The sequence below is a fragment of the Choloepus didactylus genome, chromosome 8 (assembly GCF_015220235.1).
Source record: "Choloepus didactylus isolate mChoDid1 chromosome 8, mChoDid1.pri, whole genome shotgun sequence".
NCBI lineage: Eukaryota > Metazoa > Chordata > Mammalia > Pilosa > Megalonychidae > Choloepus > Choloepus didactylus.
The window spans coordinates 124,730,988-124,746,787 of record NC_051314.1 but is presented as its reverse complement, the minus strand read 5'-3'; the positions used below and the strand labels follow the sequence as shown (position 1 = coordinate 124,746,787).

The 15,800-nt window shown below is 36.8% G+C and overlaps 2 protein-coding genes across 6 annotated transcripts; one reads left to right on the top strand and one right to left on the bottom strand.

Annotated features, from left to right (window-relative positions):
* The first annotated feature begins 576 nt into the window (after nucleotides 1-576).
* On the top strand, nucleotides 577-5,750 carry CLEC4E (C-type lectin domain family 4 member E). 3 transcript variants are annotated; one of them, XM_037846565.1, is made up of 6 exons: nucleotides 577-746; nucleotides 1,743-1,835; nucleotides 2,436-2,525; nucleotides 3,469-3,617; nucleotides 4,207-4,322; nucleotides 5,299-5,750. In XM_037846565.1, the coding sequence occupies exons 1-6, from the start codon at nucleotides 710-712 to the stop codon at nucleotides 5,486-5,488; spliced, it is 675 nt and encodes a 224-aa protein (XP_037702493.1). In that variant the 5' UTR covers nucleotides 577-709; the 3' UTR covers nucleotides 5,489-5,750. The 3 variants fall into 3 exon arrangements, with proteins under 3 accessions (XP_037702493.1, XP_037702495.1, XP_037702494.1); XM_037846566.1 differs by lacking the exon at nucleotides 577-746 and adding an exon at nucleotides 987-1,143 and having other exon boundaries at nucleotides 1,743-1,873; XM_037846567.1 differs by lacking the exon at nucleotides 1,743-1,835.
* Nucleotides 5,751-6,292: 542 nt separating this feature from the next.
* Nucleotides 6,293-15,236, bottom strand: CLEC4D (C-type lectin domain family 4 member D). 3 transcript variants are annotated; one of them, XM_037846344.1, is made up of 6 exons: nucleotides 15,018-15,236; nucleotides 13,468-13,560; nucleotides 11,215-11,319; nucleotides 10,258-10,409; nucleotides 9,040-9,155; nucleotides 6,293-8,352 (listed from the first exon to the last, which is right to left on the bottom strand). In XM_037846344.1, the coding sequence occupies exons 1-6, from the start codon at nucleotides 15,043-15,045 to the stop codon at nucleotides 8,205-8,207; spliced, it is 642 nt and encodes a 213-aa protein (XP_037702272.1). In that variant the 5' UTR covers nucleotides 15,046-15,236; the 3' UTR covers nucleotides 6,293-8,204. The 3 variants fall into 3 exon arrangements, with proteins under 3 accessions (XP_037702272.1, XP_037702274.1, XP_037702273.1); XM_037846346.1 differs by having other exon boundaries at nucleotides 11,215-11,289; XM_037846345.1 differs by having other exon boundaries at nucleotides 13,468-13,557.
* Nucleotides 15,237-15,800: the final 564 nt, after the last annotated feature.

The window sequence follows — 15,800 nt, the reverse complement described above, 5'->3', positions numbered from 1 at the left end:
CCATCCAAATAACTCACAATAATAGAATTAAACATCCAACAGAGTCTCCAGGCTTCAGAAGCTGTGTTATGATGTAAAGAATTGAGTTGTATGTGACTGTCCAGCTGAGAGACCTGAAAAAGAGTCTAATGGTGGGCTGTTTGATAAGTAGGATACAAATACACAGTACTAGGATGTTCGAAAGCTGCAAATGAAGGAGGAAGAAAAAGCACAAAAGATGAGAAGAAATTCACGTTGTTAGGTGCTGTGAAGATTTGGAATCTAACCTTCCTTTTCAGATGACAAATATATGGGTGGTGCAGAGAACAGAGGCAGACTCCACACTGTCAAGGAAGGAATAAAGGATGAGATAAGCCTGAAAGAAAGCAGAGGATTTTTAACCATCAAAATAACACAGTATTTTTAAAGGCTCTCATATTTCCCCATGGTCTGTCTTCTGAGGATACTTGCCCTTACTTCATTTCCCCATTCTGTTGTTGAGTGAGGGGAACTTACACGCCATTGCCCAATAAACTCCCTTGCCCTTCTTATGCAAGAAAGGAAATCCTGACAAGTGCACAACCTAGAACAAGTTAATACTATTACAGTTTTGATTTAATCTTTCTAAAGGACAGATAAAGTGCTCATCCTTCAAGATTATTTTCCTTGCATATTGCCAACACGACACTGCTAGAATCCAAAACTGAGGAGAGAGGGCAAATGAGAAAGAATGATTTCTTCCAAATCATCTGCATCACAATGCCCAGGTAAAAGTTGCAGCTCTCCCTTTTCCTCCATAGATCCCTTTACTGGGGGGAAGTGATAAATGTGGTGGGAGAAGGGCAATAGAATAGGCATAAGTAATCAGGGAAGTAAGAAAAGAAAGGAAAGGAATGGAAAAAAGAGAGTGAAAGAGAGAGAGAGGAGAGAGATAAAGATAGAAAGAGAGAGAGAGATGAGGGAGGAAGGGAGAGAGAGAGAGGAGAAAAAAAGAAAAGAAGAGAAAAGAAAAGAAAGGAAGGAGGAGAAGGAAGAAAGAAAGAAAAGAGCTTCGAAGAGGCCTGGAAGACAGGATCTTATACTGGAAAGCGTGCTGGACTAAGTTCAGGGAGAGCTACTAGATTCCTGTTCCTGCTCTTCCTCTAAGTCTCTTTGTCGCCTTGGGTAAGTCATTTCACTTCTCTGGGACTCACTTTCCTTCTCTGTGAAATGTGTGTTGGGACCAGGAGCTACTAGATGATTGCCAATGTTGTATCTGACTCCTTTGCAAAGGACTGGGAAAATGAGCCATTGAAAAGACAAGAGCAGGAGACAGACAAGACAAGCAGAGCCGGGGAGAGGGAGAAAAAGAGAGACAAAGACAGGATAGTAAACCTTAGAAAAGATAGAAGTTTGTTGTTTTTTTTTAACTCGGGGGACTTAGGAAAAATTGCAGATCTGTCTGAGTTTGTGAGTCAAAGTCTTAAAATTAGTAAAGGATTACTCCAATGGTCCTAAAAGTGTGGTCCCCACACCACCAGCAGCAGCAGCCCCTGGGAACTTGGTTTCAGTGGAGCACTATTGAACTGTTAGCCCTGGGGTTGGAGCCCAGCAACCTCTGTTTTAATAAGCCCTCTAAGTGATTCTGATGCACACTGAAGTTTGAGAATTACTCAATACAGTGTGAGCAGAAGGAAATATATAAGAAAATAAGAATTTCCTGTATCTTTGTTGTGTCTCATTTAGGGAAGCTTGACCATGTTTGTATCTTTCTCTTTCTACAGGGAGAGGATGTTTCTCTTCCCTAGTGTTCTTATGGATTCTGGCTGGAATAGCCATCCTACTTCTCAGTGCCTGTTTTATCACCAGATGTGTTGGTGGGTTCTGAAGATCAAATTCAATCTGAATCTCCCTGGTGAATATGAGGAGTAGACTCTTCTTTGGGTTCTCTTTCTCCCACAAAAGGTCTTCCTTTTCCACTTTTTTCTTCATTAATCTCCAGACTGTTCCTCAAGCCAGAGATCCTCAACTAATGCATGATTTACCAAATTGCAGCCACCTCTGAGACATTTTTCATCTCCTTGAGTCTAATTTCGAACCCTTTCATTAGTTTTACCTTCCCTATGAGATCCTAGATTGGAGCTCTGGAAAAAATCACTGGTGGGGGCCAGAGATATGACAAATTATATTTTTGGAGAGAAAGGTAGGTATAAGTTAGACTTGGTATAAGAAGTGCAAATACGTTTGTTTTTCTCTGGCTCTTTGGGTCTGAAATAAAGTATACTCACAACTTAGGAAAATCATGAAACGTAAATTCCCTCTTCCCTGTGTAGGTGAATCCCAGTGCCTCTCCATGTAGGAGGAAATAGATAGTAAGAAAATATCCTGATAATTATTGGCACTTCTGTTATAAATATATGAATTTTTTATCAAAAAAAAAAAAGTAATAAGCATTAACTGTGCCTGTCTACTTACAGTGACACACCACATCTTTCAACTGTGTGATAAAGAAAAGTTCCAGCCAGAGGAGAATTTAATGTCACTCTCCTGTTGCAATAATGGATCAGGTATAATAACCTTCAAGTTTGACATTCCAAATTCATATTTCAACATTTTCTGGGCTTCTAGATTGATTTGGGGATATATCAAGTTTTGAAAACAAAATGTAGAATCTTGTCTGTGCAATAAAATGGCAAGGAGTTGGTAAGCATGCAAGACTAGAACTTTGGAAATGCAATTTGCATTGGAGCAGGAAATCTTAGGAAGAGTATAGTGACCTTTTGTCATAAATTTGGGGTATTTATCTGAACAATAAATCTTAAAATGGAAGGAGTTATCCCCAGAAGCATACTTTTTTTTTCATTAATCACCTACTTCCAAAATGAGGTGGAGGAGAAAAAAAAAAATGTGTGGAGTAGGGAATTTGGAAATGCCTCAGAATTTGGAAATACTAGATGTAATACTCTTATATATAGTCCTGTTCCAAGTCTCAGTGAAATGCCCTGTGACACTAGCAAAGTGACTTCTTTCTCTGGCCTGTGATTTCCTTACCTTTAAATTTATAGAGATTGGGTTAGTTATTCTTAATGATCCTTCAAAGCCTGACGGTAACAAATTTAGCCCATCTGTACTTCCACAGTTTGGAGATTTAATTGAGGGTATGTAGTTTGGGTAACACAAGAGACGGTTTCTTAGGGGTCACCCAGGTGCATAGCTTTCTCTACCGTTGGAGTAAGAACAAACAATAAGGTCCTACATTAAAAGCGTGAGATAGATTTTAAATATGGTTGTGTTTACTGGTGCTGACATCTAAAAAAATAAGCATCGTGGGATTACTTTAAAAGACAAGAAAATTGCTGTTTATGTTTACTGACATTGGAATTATCAACAGCGTACATCATAAGATGTGGGTTCTAAGGCTTCTGGTTGAAAATGGTGAACTCCATGAGGCCAGATGGGGCTTTCTGTTGTCTTCCTTCTGGGACATTCACTGAAAATTCTCTCTCCTAGGTTCAGTCCAGAATTGTCCGTTGAAGTGGGAACATTTTCAATCTAGCTGCTACTTCTTTTCTACTGACACCTTGACCTGGACATCAAGTGTAAAAAACTGCTCAGGCATGGGAGGTCATCTGGTGGTTATCAACACTGAGGAGGAGCAGGTAATTGGGGTACAGCCTCCTCCAATGTCAACGTAGCATTCTTCATGGGGTCCATCCCTTGTCAATATATGTGCAGTTTTCTGGCCCTCAATTACTATTTGTTACAAGAATGCACTGAAATACCTGTAAGCATATGTATTAATTTATCCCTACCTCCTTTAATGTATTCTCATTATCAGGAAAGGCTAAGAAAAGGTGAATTTCCATGTTGAGTTCCTTTATTATTTAGGCAGGGGAAAAAAAAAATGGCTGGGAGTTCATTTTAGAATGACCATTGTGTTTATCATTTTTAACAGACGGAGTAAGCAAGTATTGTTCACTATCTTTAAGATGTGATCAGCAATGTTTTATGCTAGACATATACAGTAGACTGTGCTACCATTAGCAGGTAATAAACTTGGAAAGAGTTATTGAGAATTTACTTCTCTTAGTGGGTTTTATTGGTCAATTAAAAATCAGGAGATGACCCTCCATGATTCTATCATCCCTTGCCCAGATCTTACTTTACTTCATTAATAACGACTGACTTCAAAATTTGTTCAGAACTTAAATAATTGCTCCCTATTTCTTGATTGTACATCTTTCATAGAAATTCCTTTTCCGTAAGAAACCTAGAGAGAGAGAGTTCTACATTGGACTGACGGACCAGGTGAAGGAGGGTCAGTGGCAATGGGTGGATGGCACACCTTTCAAAGAGTCTCTGAGGTAATTACCTTTCTGTAAGAGAATTGTAACGCTAACCTGAATTGCAAAGTTAATCCACTGTTGAGGGGAATTTCTTAGAACCTCTTTTTGTTCCATGAGAAATGTTCAGGCCCATCCTTGTTGGTATTAGATGTAGGAAGGAGAAGAGCCAGTGTGGAAAAGAAAAAAAGAAGCACAAGGGCCTACCTCTCCCATTCCCTGGGTCTGTCTCAAGAATAAAAGGGAAATAATAGATGAAAAGAAGAAGAACTGAAGAATAATTTAATGGAAATGCAGAAGAGAAAAAAATGTGGAATTCAGAATTTTATGCTCCAAAATTGTAATGAATGCAAAAAAACAGTGATTTGAGAAAGACTTCAGATTCTTACAGAGTAAAAGTGATAATATTTCTTTCTCCTTAATAATGGTCCTTCATCTTTAGAGTACCACATTTTGGAATTTTCAAAGTGTTTTCTCATTTATTAGCCCATTATATCTAAATTACACCTCTCCAAGACACATTGATAGCATTAATCTCCATTTAAACATTTGACGAAACTGAGAGTCAGGGGAATTAGGTGCCTTTCCCAAGATTACGCAGATAGTAAGCAGCAGTTCTAAGATTATAGCACAGGTGCTCTCTGATGCTTTAGAGTTACTCCACTACAGCACTTTAACACCATTGAGTGATGCACCTAAAGTCATACATACTGCATGGAGAAAGGACACTAAGCATGATAGTAAAGATGTGAGTGCAAGGGAAACACCCATCAGGGTATCAATCCAATAACTTCTTACTCTTACTCTTCAAAAAAGCATGACAGAATCAAAGGTCAAAAGGTCCAGTTCATTCACACTACTTACAAATTCTATAACTTATACAGATGGTTTAGCTTTTCTGAGATTCCATTTCTTCATCAATGAAATGCAGATTATAGGACCTAACTCACAAAAATGTTTGCCAGAATCTAATATCTCCCTTGACACTCTCTTTCAGCTTCTGGGATGCAGGGGAGCCCAACAACTTAGCTACTGTGGAAGACTGTGCCACCATAAGGGACTCTTCAAATCCAAAGCAAAACTGGAATGATGTCACCTGTCTCTTCTATTTATTTCGGATTTGTGAAATGCCAGCAAGAAACGTTTTGAATAAGGAAAAATCTCTAAAAAGAGAAAGCCCAACTTAAATGTATAAAGGAGTAGAGACAGCTTCAAAATGGACACGTGTACCACACTAATCAATGTATATCTGCTCCCCACTTTGTAAGATACACCCCACCCCATGTAAAATGATACTTAACGTTGGTCAGTTAGAACAGTTCCTCACTTTCTTTTACATTCGCCCTGGATAAGTTCCCATTTCAACTCCCTCAGCAGAGCTCTCTTCTATTCTCTGAATGGGATGCTGCCTGATTTGTGACTCATTCAATAAATCTGTGAGATCCTAAATTGCATGAAAAGTTTTTGTTATCAGTTGGGAGATTTTGTTTGTATTTATATTTCCCAAATAATAGTTAGCTATTTAATTTCTGTTAACTGTTTCGAGCTTCTGGACATATCACAATGTATCAAAATAATCAACATCTCTATTTATGACATTACCATCAGCTGTCTTAAAGAACTGTGAAATAGAGAGGTGCAGTGAGAGTTGAGAATAGACTGAGAGGGAGCAAGGGTGGTGTTCCGGTTTGCTAATGCTGCCATTATGCAAAACACCAGAAATGGACTGGCTTTTATAAAGGGGATTTATTTGGTTACACAGTTACAGTCTGAAGGCCATGAAAATATCCAAATGAAGGCATCAATACAAGTATACACTTTCACCGAAGGAAGGCCAATGGCATCTGGAAAACCTCTGTTAGCTGGGAAGACACGTGGCTGGAGTCTGCTGATCCCGGGTTGTGCTCCAGCTCCACCCCCAGCTCCTGTGCATCCTTCAAAGCGTCTCTATTGGCTGCAGCACCTCCTTCTGTCTGTGAACACTTTCATAGGACTCCAGTGATTCAGTTAAGACCCACCCTGAATGGGTGGGGTAATACCTCCATGGAAATTATCCAATCAAAATTCGTGCCCACAGTTGATTGGGTAACATCTCCATGGAAACACTCAAAGGATTCAAACCCGATCAACACTAATTTCTCTGCCCCCACAAGATTGCATGAAAGAACATGGCGTTTTGGGAGGCATGACACATCCAATCCGGCACAGGTGGGAACAGAAAAACCAAACAGAAGATCTTTGCAATGATTCAGGTGAGAGAGATAGTAGCTTGGACTACATGGAAGTAATGAAGATGATCAGCACTGAGAGAAATAGATCGTACAGATAGATGCAGCCATAGATTACAAAATCACAAAGGTCACAACTGAATCTTTACAACATACAGTTTTATACAAATAAAAAATGTTTACTATTAACTATACAAAACAAAACCCATTAGAGTTTACATAAAATTACCTCCACAGGTTTTGGGGGGGTTGTGCTTGGTAATTTAATGAATATGGCAAACACAACTGAAGTCACTTAGCACCACTTCATTAAAAGCATCAGCTTTAAATGCAGACAAAACAGACAGACAGACATATACACCATCACACATAATCCAACATTTAATATTCCAGAAAACCAATAACTAATTTAAAAAATCAATACTTTTTTCTAAAACCAGTGGTAAGGAAGTAGACTGAAAAGCTGTTGCTGGACGTTTTTTCAGCTTCCATCCAGGAAACATTAGCAAAGTGAGAATTTTAAGAAAGTTTAACTTTCTGTTAAAGTTGGATGTGACTGCTACATGATTAATAATACTATGTACATCACAAAAGCATAATTTCAGGTTGTTAAAACATGACTCCCTTGCTAGTTTGAAATAGCACTGTAGCTCTAAAGAAACATGCTAACAATTTACGTGCATGGGTTTGAAATATGATTCTTTCTCATTCAAATTAAAAATAAAAACAATAATACAATGTTTTTCAAATTATTAAAAAAAAAATTCTCTATCTGTTGGACAAATAAAGAGGCCAAGTCACCCCCCCCCCCAGAGGATTTCCCTGCAACACAAAAAGGAGTACATTTCACCTCTTATGAAAGGGTAAATTTGGGCCATAGTCCAGGTTCTGTCATAAACTAGCAATGTGAAGTTCAGACCTTTGACTTCCATGAGGTCTTTTTCCCTTGGGTATAGAATTTGGTTTAGGTATAGAGTTTGGTTAAGGAAGCCTTAAAGGGATTTTCATACTCAAAAAAAAAAAAAAAAAAGTTAAGTGAGCACAAGATGCCCTGCTTTGAGAAGTTATTTAGGGTGGAGAAAGTGAATTTTCAAAAAGGTAAATGGACTGTTTCCTACCTGTGCAATAACACAATTCAGAACTATTTTATACCACTGTTGTGGCAAAATTTTGGTCATGGAATGTTGAACTAATGGTTGATGTTACTTAAAAGTCAGAAAATGAAGCATCAATCAACAAAAATTTTGTTAAAAAACTTTAAGTGCCTGTGATATTTGGATTAAAAAAAAAAAAAAAAGTGCACCACTGCCAGTCAGAATACCTTGACAGTGAATTTTAAGAGCTAAGAATCTGAGCAGAGGAAAACAATGACAAAAAGATTGCACTGTTATTCAGACCATTCGGTTAGACATGTAATCAATGCACACCAGTTGAGAAGTAAATACCTTGAAATCCTACCAAGAAAGCAAAAATAATGAAAACTGGTTCTCACAGAAAAGATGATTCCTTCCACCAAAACACCACACAAAACCACAGTGCCTAGACTGAATCAAACAGAGATAAATAAATGATTGAAAATGCTTTAAAACCCAGCATGCATTCTTTCCTCCAATGGTGCCCTCGTCCAGTTGGCTCTTCTTTTCGGTCCCCATCGCAAGGACCACTTAGGAGGTTTCTACTTTAGTACTTTTCCAGGTATCTTACAAATCCTACTTGTCTCAAAGTTACAAGGGAAATCATTCCAGGCCCATTTATCTTGTTTGTTAACAAGGACAACACAGTTTTCTTGCTGATGGTTATTGGGTTCACCTTTATGCCAGAATCTGAAAGAGAAAAAAAAATTTTTTTAAACCATAGGTCAGAGACCGCAGAGAAAATCCCCCCAGTAAACAATTTAGAGCTGTGGTACCCAATTCAATAGTCACTAGCCATATGTGGCTACTGAGCACCTGAAATGTGGCGCCTCTATATTGAGATGTACTTTAAGGGTGAAATGCACACTACATCTGGAAGATTTTGTATGATAAACTGATGTAAAATGTCTCAGTAATTTTTTTATTGTTTACATGCTGAAATGATAATATTTGGATGTGTTAGGTTTCACTTTACTTTCTTGACATGACTACTGGAAAATTTTAAATTATATATGCGACATGCATTATATTTGCATTAGGCAGCACTAGTTTGGAGAAAGAAAATGATGAGGTTATAATGTTTCAAAAACAATTTTTCTCTCTTACACTGCTATTTTCCCCAAATGTTAAACCTAAGATAATTTTTTCACAGTACCCCCATGCTATCTATTCTTTCATTTAAGTTGGACAAATAGGGATACTGGAAATTTCCCCTAAGACACAGGATCATTCTGTACCCAAGACACAGCATATAGAGGTTACTCAGTATACACTGTTTTACTGAGTAAACATTTTTACATAAATATACTCCACCATAAAAGGAATTCTATCTCACCTTTGCCTGTAAGTCCCCCTAGTCCCAGTCAATATACTTACACCATGTGTGGGTTGAAAGGCGTCTGGTCTACCCAGTGCCACTGGCCTTCAGAGTTCTGATCTGTAAGTCCCAAGAAATATGAAAATCGTCTATCCAAAAGTTGAACAATGAAGTTCTGCATAAAAAAATATATACGTTCACTTATCAGGTGATGGCTGTTATGTTGGAGAAAAAGAAAAGAAGCTGAAGAGATCACTGGTTATGCACAAAAGCTTCAGCATCACACAGATAGGTTTTTGAAACCTACCTCTGTCAATTTTTGTGTAATGATTTGCACAATGTTAGCAAGTGCTTTAATCTCACCCAACCCTGGTTATCTCCACTCCAAAAGGGGTACCTGCACTACTTCACCAAGTCACTATTTGGATTAAGTGAGATCATACTTGCAAATCTCTTAGCACAGTGCTTAATAGGATTGCATTTTTTAGGAGATTTTGTTTTTGATATCACCTACTTTATGTGTTTGTGTATTTCATTAGATTTCATTTTATTCCAAGAGTCAGTAAACCTGTAGATTGCAAAGCCATGGAGACAGAATCCTCCAGGAAACCCTGCTGACGAAGAATAGAATAGATTTTTGGTATCTTCTGTATGCTACATACACAAGCATATATTATATGAAGAAATCAATTTCAGTTTTAAAGAACTGAATTTACCTTAAGATTTCTTTATTTAGAATCAGAACCATACATCCAAACTATTTCCCTATGCTTTATCCCGAGAAGCTATATCAGTCCTAATTAACCATTCCTTTATTCACTCATTCACCGAGCATTTATCCTGACCTAGGCTGTGTGCCCGGCTGGAGATGCAAAGGTGAGGAAAGCCTGGCCTCAGCCCTCCACAAGGTAGGAGTCAGTGGAGGAGACAGAGGAGCCAGCATACAAGTACCATCCACTGGAGTGAAAGTCAGTCATTCTCACGCTCTGCACAAAGTATCACAGAAATGCCTCAAACTAGAATAGGGAGGGTGGAGTAGGGAAGATGGTCAGGGAAGTTTTTTGCAGGAAATAACTGAATCAAATTTGCTGAATCAAATCTGGAAGGACCAGAAGAAGTTGGCCACCTGAAGAAAAGTAGGAGTGGAAGAAAAGTCTTCCCAGGCAGATGGAAGAGATTAAGCAATGGCACCAAAGCCCAAGAGAGCAGAGAAAAATGCCTCTTTCTCTGCCAATTCAAAGCAGCAGTGAAATGCTGATGTGAAGCCCCCAACATACCTGCTCAGCCTCTGTGCTGATAGTCGCCAGGTGGGCCCCTATCCCCGTACAGTTTCGTTCGCTCTCAGCCCAGGTCTTGTTGTCGTGAAAAGGAAAATAGCAGTGAGACTGGTAGGCGTTCCAGTCAACAGGACAGCAAGTCAAAGTGCTCCCTCGGATGAAAAGTGAAATGGAAAATAATTACAGGGAACGTTTCATCTGTAAGAGATTGCGTAAGTATTCTACTACCTAATATCCAATTCCCACAATTATTGTAGGAAAATACCAGGATCTCTCTCTCTCTCTCTCTCTCAATCTCTCTCTCTCTCTCTCTCTCTCTCTCTCACACACACACACACATACACACACACACCCTGAAAATTACATTTCTAAACATCTTCTAAACCAAAATATCTGAATCATAGAATGGCTATGAGAAAATTACAAAGTACTCTCTGTAATTGTGTGTAGAAAGCATGGTCGTTATTAAATGCCCCTACATTTAGTTTCATATTTGAAGCGTTTCCAGTGAAAACATTCTGAAGTTCATTTTAGCTGAAAGAGGCCAAAAGCCTGCCAAAACTCTCAAGCATTTCTCCATTCTCCTCAAATGGGTCTATACAAATTCCAGAATATTAAAAGAGATAAAGACACTTCAGCACAGCCACATATTCTAGGAGACAACTATCTTTATACTATGTCCGAATACAGGGAAAATGGAATTAAATTAATGTTATGTGTCAGATGCCAAAAGCAGCCCATAAGTGAGTTAAATTACATTCTCCCATTAATCAACTGATTAAAGCCATGACAAACAATTCTCTAGCAATTTACTGACACTTACCCTCTTACCAGAACTTCATCTTATGTTATTTTAATCTCTCCTGGTTTACTACTGACATTTTTTAAATCAGGTTATAAATTTGTATGGAAGTGAACATAAGAAAGCAATTCGCTTTTGCTCTCTGTTCTTTGTACCTTTCAGTTCTGTTGTCTCTCTGATGCACGTCAGCTTCGTGTTGTACAGTGGTAACTTCAATGCTTCTGTGCCTACTTTACAGCGTAGAAGTTTGTGATTGGTTACTGTCAAGAAGGAAAAGAACTTAGTTCTCTTGCCCTCCATGATCACTTAATTAGGGAAATGGGTGCTGACCATCTAACCTTTCTCTTATCTTAGTTGTGTAGGCTCCCACATTCTCTTTTCTTGCCACTCTTTTTCTTTATTCCAGCTCCAGGTGAATTGTTTGGAAGCAATTGCTTGTAAATTAATATTTTAATTATCATACGCTTTTTGGGGGGTGATTTTGCAGACCTTTATGTGCATATGCTTTTAAAACATATTCTTTTGTCAGAATTTGTGTGAGTGGAGATTTTTGTTAAACACTAGGATAGTTCTGCAGTTTTATGAACCTTTTGCACTTATTTATTTTTAAATATTTTCACCGTAAAATATAACTAAGTTTAGAAACGTGATAAAACATAAGATCAAGAAAGAGAACATTGCCAACAACCCAAGCACATCCCAAACATGTTCCACTCCCTCCTCCTTAAAGGTAACCATGGCATGGCCTTTACTGTAACCACTTCTGTGCCTTACTTCACAATTTTACTACATACTAGCATATCTCTACACCATATAGATCAAAGTTGCCTGCTTTTGCACTTTATATAAAAGGAATCATACAGTTTATATTCCTTTAGGTCTAACTTATGCTCAATATTGTGTTTCTGAAATGTATCCATGTCTTTGCATATAGTTATAGTTTGTCCATCTTCAATGTTGTAAAGTGATCTATTGTCTTAATGCACTAAACGTATTTATCCATTCTACTTCTGATAGGTATTTCCATTATTTTCAATGTTGTGCTATTGTGAACTATGCTGCTGTGAGCATTTTTGTACACGCATCCTAGCGTAACATTCATATATAAGCATTTCTTTAGGGTATAGGCCTAGGAATGGAATTGCTGAAAATAAGAGTATACATATTGCCAACCCTCAGAGTGGCAAACTTTTCCAGTGTGGTAGTACTGCTTTAAACTCCACCAGCAGCAATGAAAGAGAAGTTCAGTTGCTCCACAGCATCAGCAACATTTGGTAGTACCAGACTTTGTAATTAATGCCATCCTGGTTTTTGTAATGGCATTTCATTGAGAGTTGAATTTGCATTTCCCTGATAACTAATGAGGTTAACACTTTTCAATATGTTTATTAGCCGTTTCGTTTTTTCTTTTGTATAGTGCCTATTCAAGACTTTGCCCATTTTTTCATTGTGTTGTCTGTGGTTTTCCTATTGATCTGAAAGAATTTTTATATATTCTGCATACTAATCCTTTACTAATCATATGTATTACAAATATCTTCTCCTAGGGCTCTCTGTTTTCACTCTCTTAGTGGTATCTTTTGTTGTACAGTAATTCTTATTTTAACATAGCATGAGTTATCAATGTTTTCTTTATTTACTAGTGCATTTTGTGACTTAGATCTTTCTCTGTTTCAAGATAATGAAGGTATTTTTCATTTATCTTCCAAAGTTTTATCAATTTGTTTTTCACATTTTGGCCAATAATCCACTGCAGTTGTTTTTTGTAGATGGTATGAGACAGGAGATTAATTCCTTTTTTAAAATATGCAAAATCAATTGTCTCTACAACATTAATTGAACAAAGCTGCCCTTTCCCATAAACCTGCAATATCTGTCTCTGTTTATGTAAAGAATTCTTACATGCAAGATTTGTAACTAAGCGCTCTATTTTTTCTCCCTGGTCTTACTGTATCCTATACTATATAATTACAATCTCTTCATATTAGCCCTTGATATCAGAGAGAACAAGTCTTCCTCCCTCCTTGTTCTTTTTTTTTTTCAAAGTCAGACTGCAGTCCATTTGAAAATTGGTTTTTGCTGGTTTACTCTTTACCCATAAGATGCATCTCTTTGTAGTCCCAGTTCAAAATGAAGGATGATCTACTACAGTCACCAACCTTTACATATGCAGAAAATGGTCTAAATGTTATCTTTCATTCCTGGTACAGGGTTGCACCATTAAAGAATAGTAAGTCAAGTATATAGCTCTGAATTTTAAATCCAAGATGCTGAAGGCATTAAGGATGCCTTAATTAAGGCATTAAGCATGCTGGGAAAAATCAAGATCACAAAACGCTTACAGTGACTTTATGAAGGCTGTTTGGGAAAATAATTCAAGGAGAGCTCCACTTTTGCCCATAACTTACCGACACAATTTGCAATAAAACAGGCACTGAGAAGTGAGATGAAAACAGCAGCAATGATCCATGGGATGAGCTGGGAATGTTGACCTCCTTCTACTAGGGCAGAAATTTAAAAAGATTATCCTCTCTTAGTCTCAAGAAATAGAGAAGCTAATGCTACCAAGGTGCAAGCTAAATATGAGAGCATCCAAAATACTTTTGATCTGGAGGACAGCTAGAGATTTCTTGTGAACAAATTAATTTTAGAGTTTATTGATAAATAAATAAAGAAGGAAAAATGAGAGCAATTATTTTGTAATTTTGGCATAGGAAAGGCTTTTATAAGCAAGGTCAAAGCCATAAAAAATTGATAATTTTTTACTACATAAAAACTAAAATGTCTATATAACACAAGCTATTAAAAGACAAGGAACATATGGAGGAAAAAGTTTGCCATACAGTAATGTAAGAATTATGAAGATTGTCAAAACCCAGTTAGAAATACGGGCAAAAATTTGAGCAGGAGATTCACTGAAAAAAAATATACAAATTGCTATTAAACAAATAAAAGTATGTTCAATCAAAAGAAATGTAAACTAAATATTGTGGTATGATATTTCAAATTTCAGACTTTAAAAAGTAAGTTGAAACTCCACAGAGTTGATAAGACTGAGGGGAAATGGGAAAATACATGCTCCTCCTGGGACTATAAATTAGAAAAGCCGTTTAGAAGAGCCAATTTAGCAGCATTTATCAATTTTTAAATGTGCTACATTTGCCACAACAATTTTAATTCTAGAATTTTATCCTAGAGAAATAATGGAACTTATTTTATAAAAGTATATTCATTGCAGCACTTCTAGAAAACAGAAAAAAAAAACGTGAAAATGTAAAATTTACATGGGTATTATCAATAGTAGAAATTGTAAATTATGTGAATCCATATGATAAAATTCTATATAGCAATTAAAATAGTCATGTAGATCAGCATGTACTGACATCAGAAAAAAATCTCCAAGATACATTGTTACATAAAAGTGTTTTTCAGGACCACTGTACAATACTATCCTATTGAAGTTTGCCATGGTGGAATGGTGGAAAGAAGAGAAACTTTAATTTCAAATTTATCTACCTCTGCATTAGTTCTATATATTTTTCAAAAACTTTGTTTAATTCTTTTCCCAATACAAATCCATTTTTGTCACTTGAGTAAAATATAAAATGAGCCAAAGAGCCTCAGATATATCTTAAGACTCAGTGAATGTTTTTTATATTTTCCTTGTCTCTTTCCTTTAAAAGGATCTTCTCAAATTACTCTGTTTCCAGCTTATTTCTCTTCCATATACTTTTTCTCCTCTCTTGCTCCAATCTACATTTTGTAAAAGAAGTTTCTATTACCCATTTTATTTGAATCTATCTGTTGTCTCTTTTCTCACTGAAGTCATCCTCATTTCCTTCTCCCCCCTCCTCCCCATCATCATCCTCAATCTTTACAACTACTAGCAATTCACATTTTAAATCTTAGTCATGAATCGATCTGTCATTTTCAAATTGAAAGGAGAGAAAATACGCACGTTTACTTTGAGGTTCTTCTAGCTTCATCGTATATTAACTCCTTTGTTGTCCAATGATCAAGAGGATCTGAAACTTCTTTTATTTTTTTCCAGGGTATTTTTGGTGGATAGAGGATATATTTAGAAGTAGTGGAGATTAAACACTAACTTTACCTATTCTGGTAAGATTAGAAAGTTCCCAACATAAAAGTGTTATCTCAAAAGTAGAAGTGTTTTCAAACACCGGGGTTTCCTTTTTATTTGCCCTGGAAAATGGAGCAAAGCAAAAAGGAAATTGAGCAAGCAACACCCAAAAAAACAGTTACTAGAGACTTCTATAAATACGTTGAGATCACTTGATCAGTATGTGATGTGACATTTCTCAATTTGTCTTTGTTCATTCAAATAAAAATTTAGCAAGTTACTACATGCCCTAAAGGAAATAATTATTATGCCTAATGGAAATTTAATAAACATCCTCTCATCTTTCTATTTTCCTTGATATTAGATTTTTCAAAGGCAGCTATATATTTGAGGAAAGCTCTGCCCTAGAAAGTTCTTTGAGCTGAATAGGAATCTGTGTCCACAGCATAGTTAAGATGGAAAAGACAGTGTGAACAATGCACAAAAGCTCGTGGATTATTGATGATTAAATACCATGGTCTTCCTAGATGAAGGAAAGCAGGCTTGTTAAAGCAAAGGAAAAGAAAATGTGATTAAAAAGTACTAAAAGTTAAAGTAGTCAACTTGAAGGGAGTCTAAGCCAGGATTAAACAATTTGGATATCAAAATAATTTATAATTT

Coding starts and splice junctions, on each gene's coding strand:
- CLEC4D (XM_037846344.1), bottom strand. CDS start 15,045: ATGAAGCTAGAAGAACCTCAAAGTAAAC. Junction 13,561..15,017: donor AGAAGAACCTCAAAGTAAAC/GTGCGTATTTTC, acceptor TTTCTGCCCTAG/TAGAAGGAGGTCAACATTCC. Junction 11,320..13,467: donor TTTTATTGCAAATTGTGTCG/GTAAGTTATGGG, acceptor CCTTCTTGACAG/TAACCAATCACAAACTTCTA.
- CLEC4E (XM_037846565.1), top strand. CDS start 710: ATGATTTCTTCCAAATCATCTGCATCACAATGCCCAG. Junction 747..1,742: donor ATCTGCATCACAATGCCCAG/GTAAAAGTTGCA, acceptor CTCTTTCTACAG/GGAGAGGATGTTTCTCTTCC. Junction 2,526..3,468: donor CTGTTGCAATAATGGATCAG/GTATAATAACCT, acceptor TCTCTCTCCTAG/GTTCAGTCCAGAATTGTCCG.